Source organism: Cryptococcus neoformans (assembly GCF_000091045.1).
Source record: "Cryptococcus neoformans var. neoformans JEC21 chromosome 14 sequence".
Classification (NCBI taxonomy): Eukaryota; Fungi; Basidiomycota; class Tremellomycetes; order Tremellales; family Cryptococcaceae; genus Cryptococcus; species Cryptococcus deneoformans.
In genome coordinates, this window is record NC_006683.1 from 259730 (window position 1) to 282273 (window position 22544).

Genomic DNA, 22544 nt, shown 5'->3' on the forward strand with positions numbered 1-22544 from the left:
GGCACTGGCTGGCACTGGCTGGCAGATATCATCTGGAGAGCATACAGTACAATCCAGCAGCAGCTATATACTAACAACTATATTCAGTCCAGCCCTCAACGCGTCAGCTTCCTTCCTTATAACCTTTTCATTCCCCTCTTGAACCTGCACGAAAAAAGAGCAGCAAAAATGGTACGTTCCTCCCCTTTCTACGGCTGGAAGCATTATGCCCCCCTCCACTCCTATATCGGGTCCATAGGTGCTGATCCAACTTGATTTTGTGTAGGCCGACACCAAGCGCCCCTCATCTCCCTCCACTCCGGGACAATCCTCTTCATTTGCTGTTGCCAGGCCCCATGGTGCTAACGCTGTTCGGTACGTGGGAGAAAAGAAGCGGTTGAGCAGATGCTGACTGTAACCGGTAACTTGCTGTTATTCCTCGCATCCATCCTTGTCCGACAATGTCCAATCAATATATCTTGACACCCGCAATGCCCGTTGACGATGATTCCTGACCGCCAAAACGAAAATAGACGACGTGCTCCCGCAGCCGCTCGGCCCAGCTCAACGCGTTCAGCCGGTGCCGGTGGCTCTTCGAACACCATGCTCAAACTCTATACCGACTCTGGGGAGGCTGGTCTCAAAGTGTGCGTCTTTTACAAAATTCCCTTGGGGTCATCGGATTATTTCTCGGTTGCTAATTCTACTCAATGTTGTAGTGACCCATTTGTCGTCATTGTGCTTTCCATCTCTTTTATCGCCTCCATCTTCTTCCTCCACATCACCGCCAAGATCATCAGGGCTTTTACCAACTAGGCGTTCCCTTAATAGCTTGGGATTAACAATGGGATAGGAGCAGACATTGCAGAGGGGTTTGGGCTTTGAATGCATTGTACCTTTTACCGGCATATCGTGTTCGGACACGCCATCGCTTCAGCACGAGAGAAAGCAGCGGCTCAACAGCGGCAAGCCAGACTAAAAATGCATTGAAACCCTACTCTACAATATGCTAAACCTAAAAAGTGCACAAGTCCGTTCAATATAAACGTGGATCTTTCAAAATTGATGGTAGGAACAAGAGATGAGATTAAAATACGTCTTCTGCCATAGGGCATTCTGATGTGTCATGCTCGTTGCTCTGTTGATTGTTCGTCAATACTGATTGTAATATTTTGGCAACAGCTGACTCACTTCGCAATCGGCGCACCACCTGCCACCCTTCTTAGTTCCCTCCGTGGAGACGTTCCCGGCAAACACAGGGCAAGCATCCAAATCATGAGGTCCCTCACAAAGTTCACATCTCTCCGTACCTTCTCCGGTACCTCTTGATCCTCCGATCGCGATACTTGATGATTGACCATCGGAAGCATGTGAAAATGTAGTGGCCGCAGCAGAATAAGGAGGCTCGCCCTTGGACCTCTTGGAAGATGATCTGTACCGCTCAATCTCTCGTTCAAGTTCGGCGGCACGGGTTTCGAGCTCGTCTTCGCGGTAGATCTTGGACTCGACGAGCGCTTCGAGTTCAGCGACTTCCCGGTTAAGCTGTATGGGATGAAAATTAGTATACTCAACAAAATTTGTGTAAAGTCGAACGCACATCTTTGATGGTCGCCTTGGCCGCCAGTAACTCTTTCTGATTACCTTGGACACCAGGAATATCCGCCGCAGCCTCCTCCAACAATTTAACCTCCTCTTTCATCAATGAAATCTCTTCCCTCAAGCTCTCGCACTGTTCCTTGAGATCAGCATTCTCAGTAGACAACTCTTGGACGATATGCTGGAACCCAATAAGCTTTTTCTCGGCGTCTTCCGAAGAAGTCGATGAATTGGAAAGTTTTGGCCGAGAAGTAGGGAGATTGTTTTCGATGTTGCTTTCGGCAGTTTGCTTGAGCTAGAGTTGAATTCAGTCAGCCCATGTATGTTTTAAGACCTTATATAATGGCTCACAGTGGTAATTTCGGCCTCGAGAGAAGCAATCTTGGCCTCCAAATCGTTGATTTGGTCCTTGGCATCGGAGACGACCTTGGCCTCGGCATTGGTCGCAGCAGCAAGCTCTGTTTTGAGTTTCTTGATTTCTTCTTGAGCGACGGACAATGCCTTTTCGTTGGCATTTGCGGCCTGTAATGTCGTTCGCAAGCTTGCTGCTTCCTGTAGAACCATCAGACATTTGACTGCACGATCAGTGCTTTGCTTACAGCTGCCTCAGTCCGAAGACTCTCAATCTCTGCCCTGGCACCTTCGAGGGCGGCTTGATTTTCCTTGAGAGCACCTTCCAGTTCTCCAATCTTCCCTCGAGCTCCATTCGCCTGTTCCTTCAATTCCTTGATCTCGAGTTTCAATGCAACGATTTCCTCTTTGGCAGCCTTTTCTCCGTCCTTGGCTCGGTTCAACTTACCCTTCCAAGTCTCCGCGTCAGTCTCTGCCTGCGCCCTTGCTTCTTCAAGTTCTTCTTCCAAAAGATTCAGTTTGTTCTGAAGATGCTTGACTTGCGCATTGAGTGTTTCATTGTCGATTTCAGCCGCTGTGGCTGCCTCACGTTGACGACTAGAAGGGGAAGGAGGCAAGAGGGCCTTTTCTTGCTCTTCACGAGCTTTTTGAAGTTTCTCATCGAGGGATCGATTCTTATCCTCAAGCTCTCGAATTCGCTCTTCGAGCTCAAACTGCTTGGTCTCATTGAGTGATATCATCTGTCGCCCGGCGTCCGTGAGGTCGTCCACGAGCACCTGCATCGAGTTCACTTCGGCTTCTGCTGTTTGGGCCCTTTCTAGCATCTTTTGAACTTCATCCTTTCTAGCTTCGGCGCCCGCAGCCAGTTCCTCCTCTGCCCTCTCATTTGCAAGTTTCAACTCTTTTTTGAGGTCCCCAATCTCTCTAAGCTTCGCTTCAAGTTCCTCTTGTTGAGCGGTATGTTCCGCTTGCAGTTCTTCAAGAATCCTGACCGCATCGGTGGCGTTGGTATCAGACGTCTCGAGCTGGGTCTTCAAAAATTCCAACTCCTGTTTTGATCGCTCCGTCTCTTGTCTCAACGTCTCCATCTCAGTAACGTCTTCATCCCGTAGCTCGGGCATCCTTTTTAAGTCCTCCTCCAGTTCCCCATTCCGCCTCTTCAGTTCACGAATCTCCTCTTCGAGCGCTTCTATTTGTCTCGCAGTCAGGACGCGATTGATATTACCTGGACTAGGCGGCGGAGGCATGTCTCCTATTCCACTTGCTCGAGGTCGTACACGAGGAGTAACAAGCCCACCCATACTTTGCCGAGATCGGGCAGGTGTACCACCCATTCCCATAGATACACGGGAAACCCTGGGTGTTTGGCCATTGACAGTAGAAGTGCTAGCAGCGAGCTTTGATGCTGGCGCTGTGGTTACAGCACGGGCATTGTCAAGTTGTTTGGCAGTCATACCGATGTATCTGCTGGCGCGCGAGCCAGCAGTGATCCGCGAGTCGATGCCGTTATTCGCGTTTGTGCTGTTACCAAGGGCGGTACGAGCTGGAAGCGTTTCATCGTCAGCGCCGGATATGCTTGGACGTGTACGATGAGCTGTAGAGACTGTGCGTGTTACGCGACCGGGGGTGACTGACGGTGGACGAGAAGGGGTCGCTCGACCAGAGATGGATGGAGTAGCACGTCCAGAGACGGAAGGGGTGGCGCGTCCAGACAGAGAATATGAGGCTGTTGAACGGTGAGATGAGGCAACTGAAGCGGGTCTAGAAGTACCGGTAGTGGGTGGTGATAACTTGACGGCGGTAACAAAAATACCGCATTTGGGTGGGCAAGAAAAGTATTGAACTCTGTGGAAAGTCAGCAGCTGGGTAAACTCATTCCAGAAAATATTCTATACCCTTCAACAGTACCGTCATTCTTCCCTTTTCCCTTAAAACCTCCCTCAAGCTCTACGCCAGCCCATATACCCTCTTTGAATTCGGTCGTGCCGTAAAACCGTAGAACACCCTCATATCCCATACTACTGATTCTCACTCTTTCTCCAACTGTAGGTACCCACTTTGCAGAAGTTGGTTCTCTCTCCGACGCTCTTGATTCTGACCGGCGAGCGAATGGAGTAGAAGATATGGTTGAAGAAGCAAGTGACGTCCGGCGGGGGGTAAAGGGAGTTGTTGTGGAAGTCGACAGGGATGAACGGACACCAAGTCCGGCTCGAGATACACTCCTGCTTGCTGCAGAAGGTGTAACGGGCGCACCTAACCCAAGGGCCGAAGGAGTACGAGGGCGGATCCCTGGAGTTCGAGGTGCAGCAAGACCATATGCCGTAGGGGGTGCAGCGAGATGTGATGTTGATGTTGTGCTTTCTGAAAGTTCATTGGGAGAGCCATTGCTCCGGAGACTGCTTGGTGGTCGATTCCTCAAAGCTTCTTGGAAGGCTCTATCCATGAGATCATCTGAAACAGCTGTGCCGGATTGGCCTGGACCGAGAGATGATCGCGGACGACGAGCAGTAGGCGTTGGGATACCTGTTGTTGGTGAAGGACGTCCAGGAGTTGAGAGTTGAGGTAAGCGCGACATTTAATGCGATACAGGGTATATCTACAGGCTGATCAGCCATTATAGCTCACGTGGTACGCAATATAAACACACGACCCGAAATAGTTACCTGTCAGCTATGCACGAGCCGCGAAAGTGGTCGAAAAGGCCGGAGTATACTTTCCGTAGGCGGGGGATCTGATTAAGATGCCGGAAAGCACCTATTGCTGTAGGTATAGGTGTTTGCAGGCTTACCGAAACGGCTGTGGAAATCGAGTAAACAAGGGAAAAGCAACAGAGCTGCTTGTGAGTTCTGTTGACGACCGACGCGTTTCGAACCACGTGGATTTTTAAGTTAATTTATTTTTTGTTGCAGAAATTCGGATCGCATATTCGGCGTGTTGTTCTCACCAAGTTCGTGGTATGATCCCACGCGTAACAGCATTTCTTAGCAATATACTCAGGCAGCCAGCTTTAAAACGCATAATGGAACACACAGAACCCATGAAGAGGCCCAGATCGCCATCTCCGCAGCAGGCAATGGTACCAGAGGCCAAAAGACCCCATATCGAACCGGCACCGGTACCTGCTGCAGTCCAAGTTGATGCCGAAGAAGCAATGTTCAATGTCGAAGAAGAAACTCAAGGTGGCAAAGGACGGAGAGGGAAGAGAGGAAATGAAGGCCAGGCTCGTAAAGAGAAGAAAGAGAAACGAGATGCCAAGGACCCGAGGGCTCAACGAGCTTGGGAACCCAGCGAGAAGACCAATGGCGAAAAACGGTTGCCCAAGAGGAGGTGCGCTGTGTTGATTGGGTGGGTCTTGCAACGTTCTGGGCGTGGTAGCAGCTTTATGACTAATGCGAATACAGCTACTGCGGTACTGGATACCAGGGTATGCAAATGTGCGCTTTTTTCATTGTCTCTGGCCGCTCATTTGCCAATCCTTACATTATTGTAGACAAGACCACACTGACCGAACTATTGAGGGCGAAGTCTTTGCTGCTCTTGTCAAAGCTGGCGCTGTCTCTGCCGACAATGCTATCGATGCGCGCAAGGTCGACATTGCTCGAGCTGCTCGAACGGATGCTGGCGTTCACGCCGCCGGTAATGTTATCTCCATCAAAATGATCACAGAACCGCCTCTTCCCGAAGGCTTCAAAGATGTCGCCGAGTATGTCAACACTTTCTTACCAGACCAAATTAGGATGTGGGGCTGGGTCAGAACCGTCAAGTCCTTCAACGCCCGAACGTGAGTCTTCGCTACCTGTGACTGTACCATGGATTACGGCTGATGATGGCCCTGGTAAAGGGCGGCCGACTCTCGTATATACGAGTACCTCCTTCCGTCATACTGCCTCATACCTCCCCACAAAGATGACTCTCTTGCCAAGCATCTCGATTTATCCTCTCCCGACTGGCGAGAAATCGTCGGTGAGGGTCCTTGCTCCTTTGCCGACGCTAGACTCCCTATGCCCACTTCTGACGAAGGCGAAGTCGACCCCAAGGTTCGAGGAGAGTACGAGAGAAAAAGAAAGTGGAGAGTGGATGAAAAGACTTTGGGCCGGTTCAGAGACATCATTGCCCAGTACAAGGGTACTCAGTGAGTGTTCGTGTAGAACAGATACAACTGGCCAGAACTGAGGGAATGTCAGCAACTTCTACAACTACACTGTTGGCAAGCCTTTTAATGACCGAGCAGTCAAGAGGTTTATGATCAAGCTTGAGGTGAAGGAACCCAAGGTGTATGGAGAGATTGAATGGATTTCCGTTCAAATCCACGGACAAAGTTTCATGCTTCATCAAATCGTAAGTGTACTATATTTATACCAGTAGACATTATCAGCTCATGGTGCCACAGCGAAAAATGATCTCCATGGCGATGCTCGCCTGCCGAACTGGTTCTCCTCCCTCTCTCCTCCCCGAGACATTTGGTCCCAAGAAAATTCACATTCCCAAAGCCCCCCCTCTCGGTCTCTTGCTCGAGGCTCCTCAGTTTGGCGTTTACAACGACAGGATCACCCAGAAGTTGAATGGCATCACCGAAGACAGGGATCCGGTAAACTTTGGTCTGTATGCGGATGAGATCTATGCTTTCAAGGTGAAGTGGATCTATGAAATGCTGAGGAAGGAGGAGTTAGAGAAGAACGTGTGAGCCAAAAGCTTGCATGGTATGACTGTTTCAATGCTGATGAATGGATAGTTTCCACAAGTGGATCCAAATGATGGACAACATCAAGAACGATTCTCTCGGTTACCTCAAGTATGTCACTTCATCCATCTTCGCCGCAGTGATTCATGCTGACATTCAATTTAGCACTAAGGGCATTATCCCGGCAGAAGCCACTGCCTTGGTACTTGAGCAGGAGAGCAAGCGAAAGGAGGGTCAAAAGACTCAGAAGGAAGGTGTTGAAACCGGAGTCGAGGAGATTGAGAGTGATGACGAGGAGGTTGACCAAGAGGCCTTGAAGAGGGGTGAATTGGAAGGGTAGTTCACCGCTGTAAGATAAGCAATTACATTATACTCATGTATGCATATGCCTTGTGGATTGAGATAATCGCTAGTCGTCTTTCACAGTATACAGCCTCAATTTATCAATGTTTGGAAGTGCTCATTCGTGCCGACAGCTGTCGGCGTGTGATGAACTTCCTCGTTCCCGATCGTGTGCCATTGCTTCGATTCCACTCGCATCACACTGGATCATCCTTCTCAATTAAACCTATACATCCAATGAATTGTTTTCTGTCCGTCAGGAAGAAAAAAAACATATCGTACCAACTTTCCTAATATCCCATCCAACTTTCCAGAAACTTCATTCGGATACAGCCACTTAAGTTGTCGCTTCTGCCCTCAGGCAGACAGCTAGTCGTTCAAAATGAAGGTTTTTTTTTCTGATCATGTGAATTTAACTTATGTGAATACCTCTCATGGATATAACGCCAGCATGACAGGTCTTCATTCCCTTGGATACTGGTACCTCAAAACAATGATAAGGATTCAGAAGATGTCTGCTGCTTCAATATTCGAGTAATTGTTTGTATATCCCAACTCCAGAAAAGGACGAACACCGAAGTGACGATTGGTACTGGGATTTCGACAACGAACTGCTCATGCTGCTTCCGAGGATGGTGTCGGACCACCAACGGAAGCATACGATTCAGTTTGAGAAGGAACATTGAAGAGAATAATAAAGAGTTTGGGGCCAGTAGGGGGCCCGGGAAATAAGAGGATTGTTTTGAATGCCTTCTGAAACTTTTGCGCAGATCTGCCAACCATATCCTCGTCGTCCAATTAACCCCATATCACTTCACTTCTTTCACAGTGTCATCAAAATCATTCATTCTGTTGATCGTCACTCAAGTAGCCAGCATATTACAACATTTTACTAAATCTAAACACTTGCTTGCGGGTATCTGTACTATTACATATGATCCATGTCGATATACTCTTCCTCTTGATCATCCATATCCAAACCAAATCCGTCCTCTTCTGACCTTTCTTGTGTTTCACCTTTGAGTTGTTTTCCATCCAAAGATTCCACTTCACTTGTAACGCTTTTCCCGCTAACTCTCGATTTTGATCGCCCTCTAAGGCTAGGCATCACAGGCCACCATGTGCTCTCCCCGTCCTTTTCGCTATTCTCCCCGTCGAGATGTACAGTGATAGCCGGACCCGCGGGTAAAGAACGTACTGATGAAGTCGGACTTGGACAAGTCGTGGTGTCGGATATCATGCTCCCAGGCGAAGAGCTCAGTTCCCCCTTCCCACAGGTGCTACTTGCTCTTTGAAGAGTGGCAGTAGATGCCGAATGACCTGAAAACATAGAAAGTGGATTAGGCTTGCGCAACCGTGTTGTAGTAGTCCGCCGCTGCGGGCGTGGTGTTGGCAACAGGGAATTAGGAGGGTGACCCATGGAGCCGGGGGAGCCAGTCGCTGACGGCGTAGGGAATGTCAGGTTTGGCGATGAATAAGTATGATGATGGCGACCTGTAAGGTACGATGGCAGCGGTCTTGAGGCTCTGATGACCGTTTCAGTGCTCTCGGCAGTACTTGCACTTGTCTTCCCACTGCTGTTTGAGAGTGGACCGTCGTTATTACTTGTACCACAGCTTGTATCAAGCCCTGACAGACTCTTCAGCCTTTCCCGCAGCCTGGTAGACTGCCCGGGATTTATATCTTTGCGATGATCCTGATTCAGTCCCCCGCTAGATGCAGGACGAGGTTGCTTTTCAGGACTAGGAGAAGCAGGGAAACTCCAAGTGGCCATCACTGCCACGTCTGATAGCTCTACTGATGCCACGCTGTCCACTGAAGCTCGACGTTGATGGCATGGTCTGTGCAAACCACTAGGAGTAGCATCTCGGAACGAATGGGTTCTAGAAGGGATCGGGCGATTCAAACGACCTGAAGGGGAGTAGGTAATAGAGTCTGGATGGGGGCGAAGCGGGGGGGGAGGCATAGAAGCGCAGGCTGCCTGTGCTTGGGACGTAGAGGCGGGTTGCGGAGGCGGTACGAGTGACCTTGACCGAGCATCACAATCGGAGAATGTCGAAACCATCAGCATGTTAGGAGATGGAGGGCTAGACATAGATCCTGTGGAGATGATACTAGCCCCTCTACTCAGCCTGTTCCTCGGCCTGACAATAGGAGACGGGGGCATAGATATCCTGTCCCCACTTATCACCGGCCCACTGGCGCTGACGCCTAGATCCTCCCCCGGTAGCTCCAGTTCTGCTAAAGTAGGTAAACTTGTCGCACTGGCGGAGGTCAAGGGATTCCTTGAAAATTCTTGAAGACGGTTTCGAGGTCCCGGCTCACCCGAAAATGACGTAGAGAGGAGAGATTTGGCGGGCAACGGTACGGCACTTTGAGACCGTCTGTGTCTGGATCTTGCTGGTAATTGGTTGTTTGCATGCTCCACAGACTTTCTCCTTTCTTCAAGTGCCCCTCCTGGCAAGGGCTCCAAAGTTGCATTCAAGTCAAGGGCTGACATGCTTGCTGCCAAAGTTCCAAGCTCTTTGCTGCTGGAAGGTTTGGCAACTGAAATGGAATGTCTGGAGCTTCGACGTTGTAATTTCGGGAAGGCGGGTACAGGAGGGCGAGGAGGGTCTTTTGTAGGTGTTTTTAAGGATGAAGAGGATCTGAAACGACCCCTTGTAAGGGCATTGTGCTTTGGGGCGGGGTATATGACAGGGGGAGAGGTGTCGACGAAGGAGAAAACCTCTGGTAAAAATTGCGGCAAGGAGAAGACCATAGTATGCAGAGGAATGGATACGAGGGAGAGGATGCAGTTTGTACTATGTTAGAAGTGGAACAGATAACTTGCTGGAGGACGGATGTCAGCATCGTTCTGACTCTTTTAGCCACCTGCAGAGGAGGAAGGTGAAGAAATTTGGCAAAAAGTCTGCAGTACTCACGAAGCTATTACCCCCACAAACCACACTTCCAGCAATGCCTCCCCAACCAGAACGTCCTTTGGAAAAGTTCCCAGGATATTGAACCGGTCTGATACTTTTGCTTTGAAGTTGACTTGACGCTTTTGGGACGCTTTTGGGCTCGCTCTGATTGGTTTGTTGTGGAGCTCGCCCAGATGCGTATGCTTTTTTTTATGTGTAGCAAGCAGACTACCGACTAGCAAGAGAACACTGTCAGCGCTGTCCATGACCGCCTGACTCCTCATCGTGACTTCTCGGGTTGTGGATAGACAGCAAAAGGGATGTTTGCCGGTGTTTTCAAAGGAAGGGAAGTGACTACTCACGTTATCCAGACATAATCCGTCGCGGATGTCCAAAGGAGAGTCGTAACTGTCAACAAGGAGTGGCGTAGCAGTGGTGTGCTACGGGTGATGATAGAAATGATAGTTGTTTGCAAAAGAGGGAGCTGTTTGAATGGAAAAAAAGTGATTTGAAGGAATCGCTCAGCGACGTGGATAATTTTCGGTAATGTTGAGTGATGGACAATGTTTGAGATGGACTGATGGCTACTGTCGACCGGTATTCGGCTTGTGGCTGCTGGTGGATCCTTGAGTTAGCTCAAGTTGCAAAGAAAACAGATGAAAAGATGTGAAAGAGAATAAATGCATAGCGATGACACAGCCCTACGCAAACCGACTCCGATCTACTCCTAGGCCATGCATACATCGGTGCATCTGACCATGTTCCAGGTCTTGTTGACGAGCTACGTATGAAACCCTCGGCCCTGCGTCTTGGTCGCAGCCTTTTTTTCAGGTATGTAACGTTATTAATCTCCGCATCCGGCCATAGCCCCCTGCGTATCCGCTCTTTTAATGCATGTCAAGGCGTCATAGGCGACATCCCTCAGCTAAATCGAGACGTTTCATGTTTCATCGTTTGAGTCGATGATGAAGATGAAATGTTGCGTTGGACAGACCACATTTTGTGTTTGTTTGGTTCCCTCAGGGGGGTTACCCATGAGTCGGAGGTCGTCGCGGGATATTGTGCGGCGATTGAGTTTAACTTGGGGGGCTTCATTTGAATTTTGGTCATTTATCAGCTGTTCTCAGTCTTCGTCTTCTTCATCGATTTCTGTTCCCAGTCCTTTGGTAATACTCGGCTTGTGCCTCCCGATTGTGATCATGGGTCCTAACGGCGGGCGGAGACGAAACTTCATATAAGCTCTCAGTTAAATGTTGAATGCAACAGAGTTTGAAGTAGAAAAGAAGCTACTCGGACTGTTTGCTAAGTAAACTATAGCGGAGGCTGGCAATAGTCCAAGGAGAAACAAAATGACTTCATAATACACCTTTCACATTTTACAGTTTGCCCTTATCCTCTTGAATGGCAGCCAACACTCCATTCCCATCTCTCAACATACATGCCCCATGACCAATCACCTTATCCTCCAGACCTTTCTCTTTTACCCACTTCCAGATACTCTCATCATCAGCCCCCGGTTGGAACCATACACTGTAGGGTGCCTTTGATGGATTAGAGAAGAGTTTCTGAAGGATACCGAGTGACTTTGAGGGGTGGATGATGATGGAGACAGATGTGGATGGGAGGGAAGGGATGGCAAGCTGGGCGGGTACATAGGAGCATGAGTATTATGGCATAATTTGGGTATCATCACTTACCGGGTCAGTAAGGACGTCTAACCCTTCGATGGCTTCGGAAGATGGATTGTCAGGTCGAACTGGGGTAACGGGGTATTTATGGGTTTGATACCTTGCATTACAGCATTGGCTATTTGATTCTGAAGCATAATATTACTGGGAGCTCACCATCTAAGAACCTATCACCATGTTCAGCATGTTACGCCGATGAATAATGAGATAAATCTGCTCACCTTGTTATCCCATCTTGAACGATCACTAAGCACCTTGCCGATGACAGCGTACCGCTCTGCAGAGAGAAAGCGTTTCATTGCAGGAGTTACTGGACCCATTTCTTCTTCTTCCGGCAGGTCTGACATGCAAACAAAAGAGCGGATGGATATCTTAAGCCCCAAACTCGTTGAGAAGATGCGTAATAAATGCTCTCCAACAAATGGTCAGATGGCGTTTCTGGATGACAGAACCGGATTGTTTCGTCATATAATAGCCGGTTTAAAAGGCCGAAGCGGGGAAGGCCGCCGGCCAGCGGGCTGGTTATTTATTTATTTTATTATCTCACTGCCGCAGAAATTGATGACGACACCAGAGAAATCCTCCTTTTTGTTTTTCTGCCGAAACCAGGAGTAATTGTTCATACGTAGGCGGCGCAAGGATTATCACTTCAATTTGCCATCTTTCGCAAACTCCAGGCTCGTAAACACCTATCAACATGACCATCTCACTGCCGGACATATCCCACCGCCAGTCTCTTATCCTCACAGCCCTCGCCGCTGCCCTCGGCACAACATCTATCATCTTATCTTTCCAGGCACTTCGTCGTGAGGCCCGGACTGAGCGGCTTAAACGCCAAGTCGGACAGGACGTCGAAGAATGGGAGAGGAGTCATGAGGGCAGTGGAATGAGTAGCCCCGATGAGAAGATTGAGAGGATCGTGAGAAAAGAGAAGAACTGGGAGAAGGAGTTTGATGAGGGATTGATCAGGGAACAGCTTACCAGGAACTACAACTTCTTGGGAGAAGAGTCCATGGGGTTAGTTAGGAAATCATATGTCGTGGTTGTTGGATGTGGTGGAGTTGGAAGTTGGTGTGCTTTAATGCTGTTAAGAAGGTTAGTATTTCGTGTTTCAGTTATTATTTCGTGTTTAGTGTCAAAAATAGCTAACAATATATGTAGTGGTGTTGGCCGTATTCTCCTTATCGATGTACGTAAAGAATCTCCTAATTCTTGTGCAAAAAGCTTATCCATACAAATAGTTTGATCTCGCAACCCTTTCTTCTCTCAATAGACATGCTTGTGCCACCCTCGAGGATGTAGGCACCCCGAAAGTTATCGCCATGCAAAAATATCTTAAAAAGATTGCTCCCTGGGCTCGGTATGTTACATCCGAAATCTCTACCATTCATGTCTCCGCTCTAACCACAAGGCAGGATTGAGGTAGAAATTGGATTATGGCGGAAAGGCGAAGGGGAAAAATGGCTTGAGGGTGCCGACTGGGTCGTGGATGCAATCGACAACATCGACACCAAGGCTGACCTTCTCGCACACTGCCACGAGCAAGGAATCAAGGTATTTTCCAGTATGGGTTCGGGTGCTAAAAAGGACCCTACAAGAGTCCAGATCGCGTGAGTCTTTGTCAGCCTATGGGATAAGCTGTGAGTCTGACGGCAAATAGGGACATCTCGTCGACGTACGAAGATCCTCTTGCTAGGAGCGTGAGGCGAAGGCTGAGAATGGCTGGCATCTCCTCCGGTATCCCGTAAGTACTACACACTTATATGTCATTTTTGCCACCTAAACTAAGTAATCCAAAAAGTGTGGTCTATTCCACTGAGACCCCCTCCGAAGTCAAGCTTCTTCCATTGGATGAAGAGGAATTCAAGCGAGGCGCGGTCAAGGAACTGCAAGCATTTGACGATTTCCGAGTGCGAATTATGCCTGTGCTTGGTCCCTTGCCAGCCATCTTTGGTTTGAACATTGCCACCTATATCCTTCTTGACCTCGCTGGCAAGCCCTTGACAGATTACATGGAGATCAAAAACCGAAAGAGGGTATACCAATCCCTCGAGAGGGGTCTGTCCGATCGAGAAACAAAGGTCAAGGGCGAAAAATTGCAGGGCAAGTTGCCAATTTCTCTTGAAGATATTGGATTTGTCTTTGAGGAGCTTTACCACGGTCGATCAAGTTTGCCGCCTTTCGAAGTGCTTCAGAAGGCAAATGTCATCAGATGGCAAAAGAACCAAGATTTATCCGCTGACAACCTTGTGGTGATGGGGAACAAGGACGCAGAGAAGCATACCAAAGAGTGCTTGATTGGGGACAGGGATGTGCGCGAAGTCTGGGGTGATGAGGTCGTAGAATTTATCAAGCGAAAATCCGATGAAGCGCGGAAGACTATTGCCTGGAGAAGAGCTTAGGAACTAATATGCACCTTGATGCATTGCTTATTATTATACCAAACGCCTGTAGACGGTATCATTATCGATATCTCCACTCGTTTCTCTCATCATAATCATAATCGTCTTCCTCGTCTTCGCTCCAGTCGCTATCGCCACCACCTCTGAAGCCCACCATATCCTCGTCAGCATCTTCATCTTCTGGATAATCATTTCGATAATAATCCTCATCGTTCGAGTCTTCGTCTGCTTCATCCTCTGGCTCAGATCCAGAAATGGAAGATGGAGGGGAAGTAGATTCGAAACCAAGGCTGTGTGATTCGTCAGCGAATGCTACCTCAGATTGGAGGAACGCAAAATAAACATACAGTTGGCCAATGGTTACACCATCACCAGCACCAATACCCAATGGTAATGAGCCAGAGCTATCCCTATAATATAAATCGTACACCCATTCATCATCCTTTGCCTTTTCTTCTTCCTCTCTTGCCTTTTCATCTTGCTGTTCCACTATATAAATATATATATCACATTAGCGTTCTCATGAAGGACTTGAAGCGAACAGCACGCACAACGAAGATATTCTTGTAGCATTGGCAGAAAAGCAGCCATGTCCTTATCTTCCTGAGTTGTCCCCTTCTGGCCCGGCGTCTCTACCGCTTGAGCGTCTACGAAGACGAAAGGAGATGCCCCTTCCCTACCTTCCGTCCTACATTGTTCGTATGTCAGTATTCTCACCTGGCAACATCTGAAATTAGAGACCCACTCGGCAGCAGTTAATATCCGCGGAGGCAGCATCGCCTTTGTCCGAGGGCTCATAGGTGGTATAACTCGATACTGCATCTGCACCTGCGTAGAGGACGACCGTCTGTTATTGGAAGTCGAAGGTGCGCCTTCTGATAAATTTGGCGGCGATGGCGTATGTATTGGAGTTTGTTCGATAGCTGGGGGAGCTACAGGAAAATTGGTGGATGGCAGTCCCACGGGAAGTAATGGGGGCTCTTGAGGAGCAGTGGTTAGGGGTGTCACTTGTGGAACGGTAGACAGCGGTGAAGCTGACGGTTGAGATGACAGGAGACCTTGAATTCTTGACTAGTGATTGTCAGCTCATCCACTCTAATGTCCTACCACTCCGAGTTATCGGCCCGCATGCAGCAGACTATCAAGTCGAGGTTGGATCATATCCCTCACCTTCAAAACCTCCCCTTCTTCGCCTTGTCCCACCCAGTTACCTGGCACAGTGTCCGCCAGCCTGAAGACTCCTCTTGCTTTGCCTGCAATGTCCCGTCGTCTCTTCGTGCGTGCTTCATCTTGAATGACTAGATATGACCAGTTTGAGCACCCATACGCATGCTGCACAGAGCCATGCACATACCCAGAGAAGACAAAGCTGGTTCTGTCGCTTTGCGCTTAATCCTCAAGACTGTGAGGCTGGGTGGAGTGGGTTTGTACGGGTCTACGTCCATTGTTAATGGTTGTTTTTCGATATGCTGCTTTTGAAATGGTGGTAGCTTTTCTCTTCAGTTATTATGCTTTGAATTATACCATAAAATCCAGAGTAGCCGTTGAAAAATGATTTTAGAGATGGAAAGTGAATTGACGAAATGAGCTGACATCAAAACAAATCTATATTTTCCGTTCCGCCTCACGCATATCATATCATCTCGCCTTCCTTTCTTTTCCTCTATAAACGTCTTTTCCTCGATAAAGATTTTATGTTCGCCCTCGCAAAGCTATAACACTACTTAAGGGACACAATGAGATCAACAATTATTATCCCCCGCCTCAGAGCATTCCATCCTACTCTCCGTCTCTCAAGACACCCACAAAGATACACCTCCACATCCACTTCGCAACCGACACAACCGCTCTCCACTCCTGCCCCTGAACCTACTCCGGCTTCCATTTCTGAACTACCCACATTAGGGGTTCTGCCTACTATCAAACCTGCACATATCACTCGCCAACAATTAGAGAAACTCCACACCCTCTCGGCGTTAGCAGCTCCACCTGCTGGGTCGCAGGAAGAGAAGCAGCTCTTAGACGGGCTATCAGAGCTGGTAGGATTGATGGAACTGGTCAAAGAAGTAGAGCTACCGCACGAGGAGATTGGGGGATTACTAGCGGAAGGGGTTGGTTCAGTTTGGATAAGAGAGATTGATCTCCAAGATGAGAAAAAAGCGGAGAATGTCAACGCAAGGGAGAAATCTGGGCAAGAGCTCTTGGATTGGAGCCCAACACGGCTGGGAGATTACTATTCATCGGCATTGAAAAAGTGAGAAGAAAGAGAGATGATGCATTTACATCCTGCTGTCGCTATATATACTAAATATCTGCGAGGGACAAGACGTCTAATTGCTGAGCATTGGCCACATTGTTCTACAGGGGAGTCATGTCTTAAAGCAATGTCTCCGATCGTAAAGAACAATACTCTACTTGAGACTCGTGAAGTTGCTTATTCAAGACACCTAGGCCTGCGCGCGTTGAAAAAACTCGTCAAAAGATTGAGCAAGGAAAAAACAGTCCGCTTAACGCCTAGGTAATCGGCCTTTAGCATAGATCCAAAGCGTCGCATACAACTGTGTAGTACCACAAGCGGGAAAGTCCCATTTAGTGCATATGCACTAGAACCCATTAATATGAGTGCCATGTTATAATGTGGAAGGACTTGAGGTAACCTCAAATTACTCCTTCCTGACGGACAAGGTTCACAAGGAAGGAGATTCCCTTTATAAAGATAGTACGTGCACAGTCCCCCTTTCTGGCGGATAAAAGGGGCAAAAGCTGTCACGAAGGGTAAAAGTGCGGCACGAACCCCTTTAGATGCGGGGACGCTTCGCCTCTGGCTCGTCAGAGTCAGTGGCAGGTTCAGCAGCACCGAGAGAGGGGGTTGAGACGGCAGGGTTCACGGGGGTGATAGAAATGGGCTCAGCTTTGGCCTCTGCATCGGCGGTTGTGATGGAATTGCCTAGAACAGCACCGGCTTTGAGCATGAGAGGGAAAAGCCTATGCTCGACTCCGAGTGTGTAGGTGAATGATTTTTGGGCGAGAAGTGAGGGGCCGTCGGCAGGAGATAATTCGAGCTATTAATAGTCAGCTCAGGATTTTGTGAGATTGATTCAAACTCACTAGAGAGATGAGATCGTCGAGCAAATGAGCTTGACCAGCGACCTGACCAAAGAGATTGTCATGCCTGATATGCACAATGTGCACGTGGAAATGGTCTAAAAAGTCTTATCAGCACCTTCTCACATGACGACATACACACGCAGCTCACAATAAGTGGGATGGTAGTGCACGAACAGCCTCAAATTCCCAGCGTCCACACCAAACCTTTTACTAGCCTCGGCCGCAGCCTTCTCCCTAATGTTCTTCAAAAGGGAAATGTGCGATACCTTCAAGTCGCGGAGAGATTTAATGCTGCGGTCTTGAACGATACATGTAAGGTACTAACATAGGACTCATTGAATCAGTACTTTGACATGCAGAACAGAAAAGCACATACAAGGGCGTTTTTCGTGGTCTCATCCCATTTCAAGTCAGGGAGAATTACGAAACCGTCATCACCTTCAGAACGATAGTAGACTCGTTCGGCTTCCTTTCGGCCTTCAAGTATTTCATAAACCCTATTGCAAATGTTAAATAATACTATTGACCATTTTGTACAGAGTACCCACCATCCAATCTTAGAGACAGGCATCTCCTCAATGTAAGGCTTTACGACTTGTTCATAAATCTCTGCAGTTTCCCTAACGACGTAACGCTCCTGAATGGAGTACTTTTTGATATGATCTGCTGTGGCAGGGCAGATGACCTTGACGACATAATCGGGGTTGGACGGATCTGGCTTGGTCCACGCATGGGCAGAGTAATACTATTGCCGTCGCGTATCGTCAGCATGCCGAATGATCATCTGTATTTGGTGATGGGGAAACAAGTTGGCAGGAATACCCACAGGAACGTTTTCAAGTAGAAGCTTGACATTTTCAAGTGTACTGATGGCCTCCTGGGCATATTTTCCTACCACTACAGTCTTCTGGACATGAACAATAGCTTGCTGTCCAGTGAGTGTACCGAGGATGAATGTCGAGCCGGTCATTGTAGACTCGGAGAGGATTCGCTCTGGCTCAAAGCCCGCAAGAAGGGCGGGTGTGATTTCGAGAGGAGCTGGAGTTCCAGAGGACATGTTCGGATGGGTACATGAAGAAGAAAGATGTATAGAGGATAAAAGGTAATTTAGAGAGAGATCCAATACACATGGACGGGATCAAAAGGCGTGACTGACTTCCTCCAGCCAATAACGCACACTGCAACAAGCGCACTTCGTTCGTTCGGTGTAACTGACATAACAATAAATGGACTTCTACCACTTCCTTCAAGCGCGAGCCATTTAAGTAGACTATATCTGGGAAGAAGGAGCTATTAATAACTGAGGGGGTATCCATCGTCCACCAAAAATCCATGTTAGGGAAAGGACCGGTGTACTACACTTTGCGGAGCATCGATAAGCGAGACGAGTGTAACCATGAATCGACTTGTAACTAAAGTGCTTTGAAACTCAAATGTCTATCGCTGAAGATCTCTTTCATGTTTCCTGGTAGACTGCGCCATTACTGACCTGGAATAAACACAGTTTTGGATATCTTGCCTTGTTCGAAGAGAGTATAGTACTGCAGCGGCGAAGGGGGTTATCTACAGTATAATTGCGTGGCTGGACACTCACCTCTTCAGCTTGACTGAAACCGACCTTATACTCAATAAAGCCCTTGAAGAGCTCTTGGTTGTTCATGAGCACTTCTAGAGCTGCCGGATAAAAGTGCCTAACAGAGCAACGTCCAAATTGAAGCCTCACGCTACGACTAAGAACATGAGCATGGGCATGTTATGCACCCTTCTCTCACGTTTCACCTTTCCTCGTTCGGCAGCCGTAACTCTACATCCTGTCATCTGCCCACCCTCATTAAATGATAAAACTCACTTCTTGTCATACAACAAACCACCATCAATCTTGAGCTCCCCGGCATGCACCCCCACACTGCTGACGGCTCCGTAAGGCCTAACAATGCTCAAGGCAGTATCGAAGGCCCCTTGATTGCCCACAACCTCCAGAACGGCATCAGCACCACGACCTTCGGTGGCAGCCATGACGGCTGATTGCAGTTCGCCAGGAACAAGAGCGGTAGCTCCGTGCTTGATAGCCAACTCTCGGCGGGCAGGCGTAGGATCGACGGCAAAGACTTTGGAAAAGAGTGTTTGCGCAGAAGTTATGGCACAAAGGCCGACCTAAGTCGAGTATTTGGCTTGACTGAACTCTCAATTGGAAATGCTAATGCAGAGACTCACAGGCCCACACCCAACCACAACGCAAATATCCTTCTTCTCTCCTTTTCCACCACGCTCCCCTCCCCGATCAAGAAGTCTCCAAGCGTTCCAAGCCGCACTGTATCCCGTGGGCAAGATATCTGCCATCAAAAGCATCAACTCTTCAGGCAGTTGTGGAGGCTTGAGTAAAAGACAAGATGCCGCAAGAGGGACACGAACATAGGTGGCCTGGCAACCCGGAAGGGAAGGAGTACCGAACAAGGCTGAGGAAGTGCATCGGGCAGTGTGGGAGGTTGAGCAGTAATAGCATTTCCCTGGCTCAAGGTTAGGACATGCATACATAGCTAGCCAAAGTATGCAACTCACCGCATGAGATGGTAAAAGGTACAGCTACAATATCCCCCACATTGAAGCTGTTCACTTCCTTGCCCTTTTGGACAATGGTTCCCACAACCTCATGTCCCATAGTATAGTCTTTCCCAGCATCTTCTTTAGCCCTGTAAAGGTGTAGATCGGAGCCTACATAGCAAATATTTGTCAAACCTAAAGTTCCACCCTCTGGTGGTCATAATAATAGAACGTACCACAAAGTCCAGCGAGATGAACCTTGATGATGACATCTCCTTCGGTCTGCAACTTGGGAGTCGGGACCTGTTCGACCGCAACTTTGTAGGGATGTTTGAACAAGATGGCATCCATGATTTCTGGCAACTGTGTGGCGGACATAGTGTATTCTTATTTACTAGGCTAGGGAGAGTATATCAAGATTTGCTCGAACTCATGCTGCAGTAGATAATAATAGGAGACGGCGATTGATAAATAATAGCGTCCCTCAGCGGGGGTGTCCACCCTGGCGGCAAAAAGATAATAATTAAATAATAAGGGTAACTAATAGGAAAGAGAACGAAGCCACATTCGTAAATCTTCGTTAAATCCCTCGTATCTCTTTCAGTTCTACATATTTCAGACGAAGGAAAGCAGCACCTTCTAAATTAGTCGCTCTTTTATATGCCCGATTTTATTGTTCCAAGAGTAAAAGAGCTCGCGACCTCTTCTTGGGTCGTGACTTGTACTCTCTTTGCTTCAGGACTAAACCTTGTCGAAACTTCGTCAATGGCATACATGATGTGAATGACCACTAGATGTTATAAAAATGGTCTAGTGGATGTAGATAGCAAGCCCAATTTGCTTTTACTGGTAACCCTGTTCGTTCTAGTGCTTGTGGTGATTAAACCATCTGCGCGGCCTGACAACGATAAGAGAAATCAGCTATTGCTGTCTAGACGCAACATGTTCAGATGAACGAACCTTATCATTTAGGCCATTCACAACGTCGCTGATATGCTTCAGAGTGCCCAACGCCATTGAACATATCCCCTATAAGAATGCTATGTCAACACACATTTCTGTCTTTGTTCGTGATATTAGGAAAACGACTAACCTCATTTGAATAATCATCATGAACTTCGAGAGTACCCATGCGTTCATTCAAAATACCACAGAACTTTTGGTCCAAAATCATTTGACTCAACCTGGATGAAAAATAGGTTAAATAGTTGTCGGTCTTTGTAAAAAGAGAACGAAAACAAAAACTCACTTGTCTTCAATGACTTGCAGGCTCTGCCCCACTTCTGAAGCTATCCATGACAGTTCGACTGCAGAATAGGGTTCAATGACTCTGATAAGATTCTGTTCTAAGAGCGTGTCATAAAGATAAGAGAGATGGGAACGAATGATTTCGTCTTTCTGCAATTCTGGAGGAGCCGTTAGCTGTTAAGTCTTCACACTACGCAGACCTACGGTCGGAATAATTTTGCAAAGCTGTCTTGAAAAGATCAAGACTGCGTTCCTCAAGAGCCGTCGCAATTGCTTTCATCGCGTCCACATCTTTGCCTATGTAGGGGGCGGCGCTTTTCAATGATAACAACGAGAAGACGTCGTTAGGCTGGGGGAATCCAGACTTCATCAGCATATGGGCGAGTTAGCCAAACATCATACTCACGGATCCGATCATAATCTTGCACAATAGCATGTATTTCAAGGCGCTCAGTGCTCTATTGTCTCTCTCGGCGGATTGACAGAAACCTTCAAAGGCTTCAAAGAAGTAGGAGTACGCTGTTTTGTAATCCTTGTCCTCCGCCATGATAACTCCAGATTGCAGGTCAAGTTGAGCCTGAAGCGTAGGCGGACAGTATACACTGTTGGCAGTTGTGCGAGCTGAGGTTAGTGCCGTCTTCGCCAGCGCGTGATTGTGCATGTGATGGGCAGCACGCGACTCCAATAAATACACCTCGGTCAGGATAATCTTATCATCGAATTTTTTGAGTTCTTTGAGAAGAGTTTGGGTGATAGTCAAGGCCTCTTGGTATTTCTCGGCATCCAACAAGCTGATTGGTATTGTAGTCAGCTAAGAAGATCTAACATAGTCTTCTCAAACAAAGAGGCCTCACACGTTAATGAGTTTTATCTCCAGGCTTTGGCGCAAGAAAACCCTCTTTTCTGTGCGGGCCCAGTCTATATTCTCTTGAATGACCTTCATCTGCATATCCTTTGAATCTTGAGGGAAAAGGTCCAGGAGTGTGCGCACTTTGGAATTGACTGATTAATGTCGTAACTTAAAAGGCTGGGGAAGCAAGCTCACCTAGCTTAGTCGTTTTGGCTTTTGCGATATGTGACATGAAAGTTCTAGAGTCCGTTATCAACTGAGACAACTTGTCGAGCATGCTACCAAAATTGTCGTCACAGACAAGTGTCAGAAAGGTTCTATAGATCATTGTACGGATAGATAAATACCTTGAATCTCTGTAGAGAGTGCCCAACTTGATGAGAGCGACCTCTTTGTCTCTCAAAAGGTCTTCGTTTCCAGCTAATGAAGAAGAAGGCTTCTATCAGGACCCCTGGAGGCTAAAGCGCATCAATAGAGGAGGAACTCACGTTGACTGTCATCTTGCAATATTTCCTTATAGAGTCGCTCTGCAGTGGTCGGATCTTTGTCAAAGACACTCGCCGCTTGGTCGAGTTTCTCAGAGGTGGGTGTGTCGACGGACATGACAAGATGATCTAATGTAAGAGAATGTGTTCGATTGCTAAAGCCTCAGAATGTCGTGGCGAAGGATACGATGGGTATAGTAACTGGATGAAAGCAAGACGGAATTGACGAGGACGAAGCAGCAGCAGTATGAATCACCATTTGCACCAACGACGCGCGAGCTCTGCACTTGAATTGATTACATAAGATGATCATACGGGAAGACCATCATCACTATTCGGCTGCCTCCACCTAGCCGACTGCCCGGAGATA

At 47.9% G+C, this 22544-nt stretch overlaps 11 protein-coding genes across 13 annotated transcripts; 4 read left to right on the forward strand and 7 right to left on the reverse strand.

The window, feature by feature from the left end:
* Positions 1-47: 47 nt before the first annotated feature.
* Positions 48-881, forward strand: CNN00800 (hypothetical protein). Its single transcript, XM_024658378.1, has 4 exons — positions 48-171; positions 266-354; positions 513-626; positions 699-881. The coding sequence occupies exons 1-4, from the start codon at positions 169-171 to the stop codon at positions 793-795; spliced, it is 303 nt and encodes a 100-aa protein (XP_024514069.1). The 5' UTR covers positions 48-168; the 3' UTR covers positions 796-881.
* An 81-nt stretch (positions 882-962) lies between these two features.
* CNN00810 (ER to Golgi transport-related protein, putative) lies at positions 963-4716 on the reverse strand. 2 transcript variants are annotated; one of them, XM_568624.1, is made up of 7 exons: positions 4590-4716; positions 3822-4522; positions 2175-3771; positions 1927-2127; positions 1577-1870; positions 1171-1521; positions 963-1117 (listed from the first exon to the last, which is right to left on the reverse strand). In XM_568624.1, the coding sequence occupies exons 2-7, from the start codon at positions 4499-4501 to the stop codon at positions 1067-1069; spliced, it is 3174 nt and encodes a 1057-aa protein (XP_568624.1). In that variant the 5' UTR covers positions 4502-4522; positions 4590-4716; the 3' UTR covers positions 963-1066. The 2 variants fall into 2 exon arrangements, with proteins under 2 accessions (XP_568624.1, XP_024514695.1); XM_024658881.1 differs by having other exon boundaries at positions 4574-4716.
* A 173-nt stretch (positions 4717-4889) lies between these two features.
* On the forward strand, positions 4890-6994 carry CNN00820 (pseudouridylate synthase, putative). The gene is made up of 8 exons (XM_568627.2): positions 4890-5271; positions 5328-5360; positions 5417-5707; positions 5768-6058; positions 6111-6264; positions 6317-6606; positions 6659-6718; positions 6773-6994. Exons 1-8 carry the CDS (start codon positions 4946-4948, stop codon positions 6945-6947), a joined length of 1620 nt encoding a protein of 539 aa, XP_568627.2. The 5' UTR covers positions 4890-4945; the 3' UTR covers positions 6948-6994.
* A 788-nt stretch (positions 6995-7782) lies between these two features.
* Positions 7783-10487, reverse strand: CNN00823 (hypothetical protein). The gene is made up of 3 exons (XM_024658882.1): positions 10215-10487; positions 9874-10087; positions 7783-9781 (listed from the first exon to the last, which is right to left on the reverse strand). The coding sequence occupies exon 3, from the start codon at positions 9708-9710 to the stop codon at positions 7878-7880; it is 1833 nt and encodes a 610-aa protein (XP_024514696.1). The 5' UTR covers positions 9711-9781; positions 9874-10087; positions 10215-10487; the 3' UTR covers positions 7783-7877.
* Positions 10488-11152: 665 nt separating this feature from the next.
* CNN00825 (hypothetical protein) lies at positions 11153-11968 on the reverse strand. Its single transcript, XM_024658883.1, has 4 exons — positions 11762-11968; positions 11697-11707; positions 11550-11640; positions 11153-11492 (listed from the first exon to the last, which is right to left on the reverse strand). Exons 1-4 carry the CDS (start codon positions 11885-11887, stop codon positions 11229-11231), a joined length of 492 nt encoding a protein of 163 aa, XP_024514697.1. The 5' UTR covers positions 11888-11968; the 3' UTR covers positions 11153-11228.
* A 180-nt stretch (positions 11969-12148) lies between these two features.
* CNN00830 (mitochondrion protein, putative) lies at positions 12149-13953 on the forward strand. Its single transcript, XM_568629.2, has 6 exons — positions 12149-12635; positions 12702-12729; positions 12782-12900; positions 12956-13150; positions 13201-13284; positions 13342-13953. Exons 1-6 carry the CDS (start codon positions 12238-12240, stop codon positions 13940-13942), a joined length of 1425 nt encoding a protein of 474 aa, XP_568629.1. The 5' UTR covers positions 12149-12237; the 3' UTR covers positions 13943-13953.
* Positions 13954-13964: 11 nt separating this feature from the next.
* On the reverse strand, positions 13965-15503 carry CNN00840 (hypothetical protein). Its single transcript, XM_568631.2, has 6 exons — positions 15297-15503; positions 15113-15240; positions 14688-15013; positions 14494-14630; positions 14290-14431; positions 13965-14232 (listed from the first exon to the last, which is right to left on the reverse strand). Exons 1-6 carry the CDS (start codon positions 15385-15387, stop codon positions 14004-14006), a joined length of 1053 nt encoding a protein of 350 aa, XP_568631.1. The 5' UTR covers positions 15388-15503; the 3' UTR covers positions 13965-14003.
* A 74-nt stretch (positions 15504-15577) lies between these two features.
* On the forward strand, positions 15578-16244 carry CNN00845 (hypothetical protein). Its single transcript, XM_024658884.1, has one exon. The coding sequence runs from the start codon at positions 15679-15681 to the stop codon at positions 16198-16200; it is 522 nt and encodes a 173-aa protein (XP_024514698.1). The 5' UTR covers positions 15578-15678; the 3' UTR covers positions 16201-16244.
* On the reverse strand, positions 16204-18137 carry CNN00850 (hydrolase, putative). Its single transcript, XM_568633.2, has 6 exons — positions 17877-18137; positions 17599-17795; positions 17427-17547; positions 17199-17370; positions 17051-17145; positions 16204-17004 (listed from the first exon to the last, which is right to left on the reverse strand). The coding sequence occupies exons 1-6, from the start codon at positions 18105-18107 to the stop codon at positions 16741-16743; spliced, it is 1080 nt and encodes a 359-aa protein (XP_568633.1). The 5' UTR covers positions 18108-18137; the 3' UTR covers positions 16204-16740.
* A 99-nt stretch (positions 18138-18236) lies between these two features.
* On the reverse strand, positions 18237-20016 carry CNN00860 (alcohol dehydrogenase, putative). Of its 2 annotated transcripts, XM_024658885.1 has the most exons (6): positions 19828-20016; positions 19610-19762; positions 19265-19557; positions 18900-19204; positions 18645-18780; positions 18237-18591 (listed from the first exon to the last, which is right to left on the reverse strand). In XM_024658885.1, the coding sequence occupies exons 1-6, from the start codon at positions 19967-19969 to the stop codon at positions 18532-18534; spliced, it is 1089 nt and encodes a 362-aa protein (XP_024514699.1). In that variant the 5' UTR covers positions 19970-20016; the 3' UTR covers positions 18237-18531. The 2 variants fall into 2 exon arrangements, with proteins under 2 accessions (XP_024514699.1, XP_568635.1); XM_568635.2 differs by having other exon boundaries at positions 18645-19204.
* A 362-nt stretch (positions 20017-20378) lies between these two features.
* Positions 20379-22388, reverse strand: CNN00870 (endopeptidase, putative). The gene is made up of 10 exons (XM_568638.1): positions 22178-22388; positions 22037-22109; positions 21885-21967; positions 21694-21829; positions 21246-21630; positions 21044-21188; positions 20841-20997; positions 20685-20775; positions 20552-20620; positions 20379-20489 (listed from the first exon to the last, which is right to left on the reverse strand). The coding sequence occupies exons 1-10, from the start codon at positions 22290-22292 to the stop codon at positions 20472-20474; spliced, it is 1272 nt and encodes a 423-aa protein (XP_568638.1). The 5' UTR covers positions 22293-22388; the 3' UTR covers positions 20379-20471.
* Between the last annotated feature and the right edge of the window lie 156 nt (positions 22389-22544).